The sequence below is a fragment of the Nestor notabilis genome, unplaced genomic scaffold (genome assembly GCF_000696875.1).
Source record: "Nestor notabilis isolate BGI_N333 unplaced genomic scaffold, ASM69687v1 scaffold25929, whole genome shotgun sequence".
NCBI classification, from domain to species: Eukaryota; Metazoa; Chordata; class Aves; order Psittaciformes; family Psittacidae; genus Nestor; species Nestor notabilis.
The window spans coordinates 1-10,241 of record NW_009944493.1 but is presented as its reverse complement, the minus strand read 5'-3'; the positions used below and the strand labels follow the sequence as shown (position 1 = coordinate 10,241).

The following is a 10,241-nucleotide window of genomic DNA, read 5'->3' as shown; positions in this document are numbered from 1 at the left end:
TGCGTCGTGTACAAAGGATTCCCCACGATTGTGTCGTATCTTCCTGCCTGGTGTATGACATGATGCAAGGAATCCATCTAGAACCAAGGAGAACAAAGAGCATTAAACAAAATCAAGGGATAGAAATGCAGTTGTACCTGGTACCAAAACCTCTTTAAACTAGGGGCAGGTTCCCTTGCAGGAAGCCAGGTTTCCTTTGCTATTAATTGAGCTACACACAGCTAGTTCATCATCACATAGAGTTCGAATGGAGTTATCACACCTATCACAGCTTTTATGGCAGAGGAGCCAATTTTATGCAGTTCAGCTGGATTTAGACATTTAGGATGAGTTTAACAAATGCTGTTAAGCACAAATCCTAAGCCAAAATCTAGTTACGTGGAACAAGACTGACTCTAAAATGAGCAAACAGCCATTCATTCAGGTAAAGGGATAGAAGAATAGTAGGTTAATTTAGGGATCAGTTAATGCTGTGAGAGAAAATCCCAGTTCCAATAGAAAAATATGTATTTAAGCAGGTTTGTTTCTTGACTCCTTTGAGAAACTTGACTTGAGGCATTTCTTGCATCCTCACCAGAGGCAGAAACTACTTAAACCCCCCAACGTTGTCTAAGGCAACCCTGCTCTCCAAAGCAGGGTCAAACAGAACAGGTTCATTTTGAGTAGCTCCAAGGATGGAGACTCCACAACCTCCCGGGCATCCCATTCATCCCATTTCCCACAGAGAAATCGGATTTTAACACGAGAATACTGTGGGGGTTTTCTTTCTCCTTACTGACCTGTGACTGCACATTGGCTCCCACCGGAGAGCTCTGGTAGGAGGCCAAGGACTGCAAGTTGATAAACGAATCGCTGGAATTTGTCATCTTAAAAGAGCCAGAGGAAGCTGGAAAAACAAACCCAAACCCATGTTTTAATGAGAGAGAAAACCCACCCCAAATACATAAGCTGAAAGGAAAAGACATCCTGCAACTGGTTTGAACACCAGTATTCCGTGGTGCTGATTATCACAAGGGATAACTGAAGGCTCCCAAGCAGCCAGACCCCTCCCTGGCTCTGTCCCTCACCTGAATTTGGTGTAGATGGAGAATTTGCCTGGTTGCCTTGAGCCACCACATTAGTTGCATCCACTGCTGTTTTTGCAGCATAAATATTGGCTTCTTCTTGGAACTTCCCCATGTTTTTCTTGTAGCGAATTCTTTTGTTACCAAACCAGTTGGAAACCTGGAGACATACATCACTGTTACTATGAGCTCAAACTACTCCATTTGCCACTAGATGCACAAGTTGCCAGCAAAGGAGATGTTTTAAAGTAGGCTTTGAGTGGAAAATAACTACTAATACCTTTGGAATAAGCAAAATCATGGATAAGTACCACTAACCAAAGCCTGCTGCAAACTATGGGAGTGGGAAAACCCAAACCATTGTTTGAGGGGAAGAAAAAGGGTCACTTAATTCCAGCCAAACCACTTCGTACCTGTGAAACCGTGATGCCACCTTTCTTTGCTAGCTCTTCTTTGGCCTCTTCACTGGGGTACGGATTACTCAGATGTGAATAAAAATACTCATTCAGCACCTCTGTTGCCTGTTTGCTGAAGTTCCGTCGTTTACGCCTGGAAAACGTGAGTTATTCCTACTTAAATTATGTGATACATTGGCTACAGGACACTGTCAGCTTCTTTTCCCCTCTAAAATCCATTTGTTTTGAGGGAGAACGTAAGAGTTGAGTGGGATTAAAGAGATGTTGATGTCAAAGTGTACCTTAGCAAGCAAAACAGAGGATGAATCCTTCCTATTTCAATCCTTCCCAGGAACAGCTACAGGTTGGGCAGAGAAGTGATTCAGAGCAGCCAGAGAAGGACTTGGGGGTGTTGGTCCATGAGAAACTGAACATGAGCCAGGTTCAATGTGAGCTTGCGCCCAGAAACCACCCGTGTCCTGGGCTGCATCAAAAGGAACATGAGCAGCAGGTTGAGGGAGGTGATCCTGCCCCTCTACTCTGCTCTCCTGAGACCCCACTTGCAGCACTGGGTGCAGTTCTGCTGTCAACATAAGAAGGACATGGAGCTGTTGGAGCAAGGCCAGAGGAGGCCACGAGGATGAGCAGGGGCTGGAGCAGCTCCCGTATGGAGACAGGCGGAGAACACTGGGAATGTGCAGCCTGGAGAGGAGAAGTTGCTGGAGAGCTCAGAGCAGCTTCCAGGGTCTGAAGGGGGCTACAAGGGTGTGGAGAGGGACCTTCATCAGGGACTGGAGTGACAGGACAAGGGGTGATGGGTTCAAACTGAAACAGGGGAAGTTCAGGTTGCAGATAAGGAAGAAGTTCTTCCCTGTGAGGGTGCTGAGGCGCTGGCACAGGGTGCCCAGAGCAGCTGTGGCTGCCCCATCCCCGGCAGGGTTCAAGGCGAGGTTGGACACAGGGGCTTCGATCAACCTGCTCTAGTGGAAGGTGTCCCTGCCCGTGGTAGGGGTTGGAACTGGATGATCTTAAGGTCCCTTCCAACCCAAACTATTCTGTGACTCTTGGGCAGTGAAGCAAGAAAAGCAGTTCAGGTTTAAACCTCTGCTGTTGCCAGTTTGCTGCGGCCGTACCTGGCATCAAGGAAGCGCGAGCGCAGGATCATCACAGCCTCACACGTGCTCTGCTTCAGCTGCATCTGGATGGTGCTGAACTTCCCATGGATGATGTTCACCATGCGCTCGATTTCCTTGGGCGAGATTGGCCTCGTTCGACTCTGCTCCCTGAGCAGGTTCATGACGTGGGTGGTGAACTCACTGCAGGCCTGGAAACACACACATTTGTATCCACAAACACTGAAATACGCTCAGGTCCGTTTCCCCAACATGAAATTAAACCCAAACAGCTGCAGAGGAGTTCCCATGTTTCAGCTTTACTCTATTTACTCTCAATAAAACAGCAACAAGGAGAAAGGAGACATTTATTATCTTCAGTTTGATGTCCAGGCCCTCGATCTGCGCCTCACTTCTGCAACACTGAGATCACTTTTCAACTGGATTTGATACCCTCGCGGTCCCCTGTATTCCTTCTACTCCCTGTTGTGTCCTTACAACCAAACACCCAAGGAAAAAACAGTTATTTGTAATTGAGATGATAAAAACTCTTCCATGCAGAAAGATCACCTGTTCATATTTCTCTAGCTCAGAGTGGTATATCTGTCGGATCTGTGACAGCTTGGCCCTGTAGTCAGAGTGCTCAATGCTATTGTCATTTGGACAGCCACCTGATGTTGCTGCTACAGCCATCGGTCCTCCTCTTCCTCTTTTCTCGGGCCCGGAGACACCCTCTGCCAGCAACATGTTATCTAGTCTCATTAGTTGAGCATCTGGGGGATCTTCTTCCTGAATACCGCGAATACTTAACACTAGATAGACATAAAGAAGGAATCAAAAGGTTATTTTGGAACAGGAAAGAGCATCCACTTCAATTCTGGCAAAGCAGTTCAGAGGTTTTAGTAGGTCTTTAGAGAAAACAGAAGGAGGGAATGCAAGGGGCGAGTTTGAGCATGGCCTTTGTACACCAAGGATACCACCAGGCTGTGCAGCACCTGGCCATGGACTGAAGTCTTATCAGAGCTGAATTATCTATTACAATCTATTCAAAATCTACCAAAATCTGAAACGGGGACAAAAAATGCACCAGGAGACGGTTTCCTTAAGCTTAAGTTCAACAAAGCCTTAAGCTTAGATTCAACAAAGCCAAGCGCAGCAGTCTGTGTGCTCAGACCATTCAAGCTTGATTCCAAGCAAATTCCAGTTAAAAACTTAATCTCCCCCTTTTTTTGACCATTTATTCTGAGCTCCTCTTGTTAAAAAGAGAAGAACTCACGAGAGATTGAGGCAACACAAAAAAAGTGCCCAACAGCTTTGGGGCTTTTCACTGCTGGACAGTTTTAATTGGGTGAACAGTTGGTCTGAACCTTGCAAAGCTACCAAAGCAAATGACCTTTTCCAAATGGGAATTGACAGGTTCATGGGATATTACATTCCCTACTGAAGCTTAAACACAAAAGATGTGGTTACACAAAGATTCTATGTGAGGGCAGGAGAACAATGTGGACGTTGAGACATTAAACATGCACCTTGGTAACAATTCTCAGCATTCTGCAGGCAAAGTAAGAGCTCGTCTAAAACATGCCAATGCACCAGATAGGGGATGGTGAACACAGCCTAACTTGATGTTTTGCAAGCTACCCAGAAATCCCAACATAATTCTGATGGAGAGCGAGCTTTGGAGTGGCTGCTGACCTGAATTCACTCATCAGGACAAGCCAGGTCTCCTCCAGAGCATCCCCAGCCATCTTAACCCAGCAAAAGGCAAAGCAGAAACAGTTCTGATGTAGTAGATGAGTAACTGCTGGACGTGGGCTAAGGCAACAACAAATGTTGGCTATTTAAAGGCTTTTCCAACTCATGATGGAATGAATTCCTTTAAACCAAACCCAACTCAGCAGAGCACCTCCTGTATACCCCCTTTCCTGTGTGAACAGTACAGGAAAGGAAACCAAGGATTGTAGTGATAAGACAAGAGGTGATAGGCTCAAACTTAAACAGGGGAAGTTCAGGTTGGAGATGAGGAGGAAGTTCTCTGTGAGCGTGCTGAGGTACTGAACAGGTTGCCCAGAGAAGTGGTAAATGCTCCATCCCTGGCAGTGTTCAAGGCCAGGTTGGAAAGAGTCTTGGGCAACATGGTCTAGTGTGAGGTGTCCCTGCCCATGGCAGGGGGTTGGAGCTGGGTGATTTTAATGTTCTTTCCAACCCCAACTATTCTATGATCCTATGAAACACAGGCAAAAGGTGGGGTTTTATTTATTGTTGGATTTGGGTTTAGAAACCCCCAGTTCTCCTTCTTGCCCAGGGGTCACCAGTGGCCATTTGCTCCTCAGTCTTTTGGGGAAAACTCTTGTTAACCTTCTGGGATGGACACTCATAAATTAAATGAGTTTTGGTGTCACCTTCTAACTTGAACATGCTGCTGCCAAATGTCTTTCTCTGTGCATTATGATGCACATCAGACACCTCACGTTGAAGTCAAGCTCCCAGCTGCAGCTTAATTTTATGTCACTTGTCTCATCATGGTAATTAGACATTAGTTATCATCAATTACGCATAAGCTCAGCTCAAGCTGACTGCTGCAAAGCACGTGTAACACACCTTCACCTCACGGGAAGGCTCTTGGTGGCTGGCAGAAGAAACTAGGAAGGAGTAAACCATCCCCAACTGGTTGCTAACACTTAGTTTTCCTTCCCAGTAGCTGGTGCCGTGCTGGGTTTTGGCTTCAGTCTGGGAATAACGCCGGTAACACACCAATGCTTTTGCTGTTGCTCGGTAGCACTTACCCTGATCAAGGACTCCTCAGGCTCTCGTGCTCTGCCAGTGAGGAGGGGCACAAGAAGCCAGGAGGGAGCAGAGACAGGACACCTGAGCTGAACTAGCCAAGGGGATATTCCATACCATGGAATGTCATGCTGGGATAGAAACATAGGGGGGTGCCACCCAGAAGGGGCCAATCGCTGCTGGGGTCAGGCCAGGTATCGGTCAGCGGGTGCTGAGCAATTGTACTGGGCATCACTTGAGTTCATTGGTTTTCTTTCCTTTCCTCTTTCAGTTTTATATTCTCCCCCCTTGCTATTTCCCTTATCACTATTAGTAGTAGTTTTATATTGTACTTCAGTTATTAAACTGCTCTTATCTCAACCGTGGGGTTTACACCCTTCTGATTCTGGCTTTAACCCGACAGAGGGGAGATGGAGATGAGCTCTTAGGCAGAAGTTCTTTCCTGTGAGGGTGGTGGGACACTGGCACAGGTTCCCCAGCAGAGCTGTGGCTGCCCCATCCCTGGCAGTGTTCTGTCATTCTCTGAATACTCCAGGAACTGGAGTTATGGCTCAACCAGCGATGGCACATGCTTTAAATCAAAGCACGACTTAAAAATTCCTTGCAGAGAGGTAAAATCCTTCAGAATCCATCACTTTTATGGATATACAGGACAAACCCAACACTGGCTCAGGAAGCCTGAGGAGTGGCTCCTGTCCACTGCACTAATACAGCATTGTGCATCCTCTGGCACGTCACCTACCAGAGAGTCATCAAATCTGTAAAATAATTATACAAAATGAAATCCCCATCATTCCTAATTAATCTTTCATTAAAATACAGCCCAACCTGAGGTGCTGAGCCTCAGTCAGTATGCAAATGCAATCATTACAATATATTTGCATCTCATTAATTAAAGATTCACAGTTCTGTAATGAACTGAACAAGATCCCTGGTACCAAAATAAGTGAGACATGCTTGGACTTGCTTTTCTTTAGAGAACAAGCAGAAGAACATAACAAATGTGTCTATTTGGTGCAGGATACCCCACGTTAGAACCGAAACCAGCTCAATTCAGCCCAGAAGCAACCAGTCTGTACTGTCTGAAGTGTAAAACACGTGTGGGAAGTGTGAGGGAACAGGAGGTGAGTGCTGGACCTGCACCTCTCCTCATCTGCAGCTCAGTTTTGTCCCAGATGACCCCGTCCCCTCTTTTCCACTTGCAAATCTCAGTAACTCACATTAAATCTCAACTACGGCGGGGGGTTCTTCGGGCAGAAGAGTTTCCTCCATTTGGCAGCCCACAAATCAAGCTGTTAGCTGAGAAAGCTTCTATCTTATTAGCTTTTACCCAAAGCAATCCTGAACCCCTTCTCAACTCCTTCTCCACGCTACCAAAACCCCACACCCCCACCTGGGGGCTCATTTGTCACAGTGGGGAGAGAGGAAAACCAATGGGAACAGAAGACAAAAGGCAGTGGGGCTCCGAGCGCCGCAGAACAAGACTCTGCTCCAGCAGGATGTCAAAAAATTCAGCAGCAAAGAGCCCACATGTTCCCCCTTCCCTTGCCAAGGCATAACTGAGTGAGAAGGTACCTGGTGCATTAACCCAGCTGAGTAAGAGGCAGGATGGAGGGCTGCAGCTGGAAACACCACCAGAAAACATCATGCTCCATGTTACAACACTGCCACAAACACATTTCCTACCTGAGAGAGGCAGAGCCCAAGTCCCACCACACAGAAGTGGGTAGAGATGCATTTGCCATGCCCCAAGGGGCCTGAAACCCAGCATGGACTCATGTCCTCCATCAGCCCACAGGCAAAGTCCTGAAACATCATATTCAGCACTAAAAAGCTTGTATCTTTAACACTACAGATGCTTCACTCTGATTTTAAGATAGAATTCTGCCATGTTTGAACTCATACACCTGAGGCACAACCCAACCAGCAAAAACCCTGCTGGGTAGATTAAAACTGCTCCAAATGCTTCTGTGAGCTCCCAAATTGATTGGATTTGATGCCTCTTCAAATAGCTGCGTATGCTCCAGGCAGCTCTTTAAGACTTGGAAATAAAATACCTGCTTTTCCCAGAACTGGTTTGAAATCATCAAAACGGAGAATTATTTGGGGCAGGGGGGGTGAGGAAGGGGGCTTGGGTGAGATGTGAACTGTGGCCAAATCTATTTCAATGACAAAGAGTCGTTTCTCATTTCTTTTTAATTACTAACCAGGACGGAGGAGCATTTCTCAGCACCCTTTGTACAGCTGATCCTGAGCTATTGTGAGCGACACTCGCGCTCCAACAAAGAGCACCAGAAAGATGGGGGGGGAGGAGGAGGAACGTGTTGGAAACTGATTTCTCAGCTAGAAAAGAAGCTTGTGTGCCTGGGTCACAAACCCCCTTGTGCTACAGTAGGCCCAGGCTTTTGTTTGCTCCAAGCCATAACATCTGCTCCCTGCAATTTAAATAAGGAAGAGACAGAGCATCAGACATTCAAAAACCTCCGAGACCAAAGCGAAAGCAGCATCAGGCTGGCCCTGGTTACCTCGGAGAAATCCCAGTTTCAATCCCGAAAACACAGGAGAGGGAAGGAAAAACGGATGAAAGACCCTTTTTAAGGACAGTGATCCTCACAGGATGGACACACGCCAAAGCACACCCGGCCAACACACTTAATCCCACCCCGTTTCTCTTCAGCAGCACACTGCTGTGGCGAGAAGGCAATATCTGCAACCAAACTCTCCTCATGTCTGCCTCAAAGCTATTTAGAAAGCACAGCCAAGTGTCCCTTTTTCCCTGGAACAGTTATTTGTCAACGTGCTACTCTTACTACCACCACAATTTGGGTACCAGTTCCTTAAAGGGGAAAACCACCACCATTTTCCAGCTTACAGAGACAAATAGAGCCTGAAGTTGTAGAATCTATGAGGGAAAACACGGGCTGCGTTAAACAGGAGCAAAGCTAACAGGGAAACAAGGGGGGTTTGGCAAGCCAAAGCCAAACCCAGCACCAACACACCTGTTTTCTCCTTGATCTCACACAGGACACTGAACAGAGCAGGCTTCATTCTGTGGCAGTTCAAGGCATGCTTTCTGAAATGCAAGAAGAAGAAAGAAGGAGTTGAAGGCCCACGGGGAAAGGCAGAGCCGGAGCACGCCACAGTCACAGCAGGTTAGCACCCAGATCTGGTACTTGGGGAGAAAAAGTTCCTTGTGGAGTTTGGGATGCTTCGAGAACATCTCATGATGGAAGCCACCCAACAGGAAGGAAAAGCCCGGTGGGTTCAGAGCACAGGGAACCCAAACAGCAGGAACACGGACTTGCAGTCACCTGCCCCCATGGAAAGCAGGTTGCACTGGGCAGATCCGAGCAGAGAGTTTTACTGCACGTGCTGGTTCTGCCTTTTTGAAGCTCTTCTGGCATTTGCTGCCTTGTTTTCCCCCTTCTCCCCAGGAAGAGGCAGCATTAATGACACCATTAACACAGAAGCCACCCTCATGTCTAATCAAAACAGAGAACTGCGCCTTGGGCTGAGCTGAACACACGTTTGGAGCATGGTGGTGAGCACCGTGTGAAGCAGGTTTCACATGGGGGGTATTTGACCTATCTTCTGGGGCAGCCCACCCTTAGGTGCCCAACTTGTGCTGGAAGTGAGCAGAAAGCAGCGGTCTGGCTGCAACATCCATCTCCAAAAGTCTCTTTTTGCTTCTTGTGAGCCCTTTGCAAGTCGGAAATAGTATTTCAATGGCCTTTTACAGCGTGGTTGCAAGCTGGGTTTGAGCTAAATACAAACTGGCCTTTCCTTCTCACATGCCCGCTGGCAGAAACTGAAGTCAGCTGAAGGCTTCCCTCGGTGACACGGCCAAAACCCGGTCAGTGAGGGAGATGTTTGATAACATCAACTCCACACAAACAGCCGGAGAACAAAGGCAGCCGGGAAGGCAGCGCTGGAGCCTATTGTCCTCGCCTGACGAGGGGAAAACGGAAGAGAGCAGGAGAAGGGCAATGACTCCGGAGCCTCTGCACCGCGACCTAAAAAGCTGCGTTTAGGTACGAGGCAGCAGAGATAAGTCCCAGCCTAATTCTGCAATTCACAGGGCTGCTAACTCTTGTGAGGAGGACTGTGCAACCCCGACACCCTCGTGCAGAAGAGAAGAGCTTCTTTCTTTGGTGTATTGTCGTGTATAGATCTAGAAGTGCTTTAAAATTCAAGGGCCTTTGGAGCTTCAGCTGGCGCTTGACAGGGCTGCTAAACCCAAGTTGAACTAATTTAGCTTAAAACAACGGTCAGGCCGGTTTTCAAAGGTCATTTCTCAACTATGAGATTAATAAATGCACCCAAAACCGGCCAAACTTTAGGTTGAGATTAATAAACAGACCCCAAACCGGCCAAACGTTAGGTTGAGATTAAAGAAATGGACCCAAACCGGCCAAACTTTAGGGTGAGATTAAACAAATAGACCCAAAACCGACCAAACTTTAGGTCGAGATTAACAGATGTCCCCAAAACCGGCCAAACTTCAGGGTGAGATTAAAGAAACGTCCCCAAAACGGGTGCGAGGGGCTCCCCCTCCCGAGCAAACTTCGGCCCTCACCAGCAGCCGCCGCTTCCGTTCTCCCGTTCCGGGCAGCCTCAGGTCCCCCCGTCCCGGCCAGCCTCAGGCCGGCCAATCCCGTTTGCAGCGGGGACAACGGCTGCGATTTCTGTACCAAGCGCAGCGAGGACGGAGAACCGGAGCATTAACGACGGGGAACCGGGGCACCCTCCCGGTGCGGGAGGCCGGTACTGAAGCGTTCCCCAGCGTCTGGGAGGCCGAGACACGCAAACACCGGGAAACGGACGTGGAACTTTCCGCCTCCAGTGGGCGACTTCCCAGCACTGCCCCCCCTTTTCCCCTACCGGAG

General features: G+C 48.0%; 1 protein-coding gene across 1 annotated transcript; it reads right to left on the bottom strand.

The window, feature by feature from the left end:
- Nucleotides 1-3: 3 nt before the first annotated feature.
- On the bottom strand, nt 4-8,421 carry LOC104411900 (pre-B-cell leukemia transcription factor 3-like; the record flags this gene model as incomplete). Its single annotated transcript, XM_010022447.1, has 7 exons — nt 8,355-8,421; nt 3,142-3,383; nt 2,593-2,783; nt 1,478-1,613; nt 1,068-1,224; nt 780-886; nt 4-77 (listed from the first exon to the last, which is right to left on the bottom strand). Coding segments are annotated over exons 1-7 (956 nt in total), but the record flags the coding sequence as incomplete, so codon positions are not given.
- Between the last annotated feature and the right edge of the window lie 1,820 nt (nt 8,422-10,241).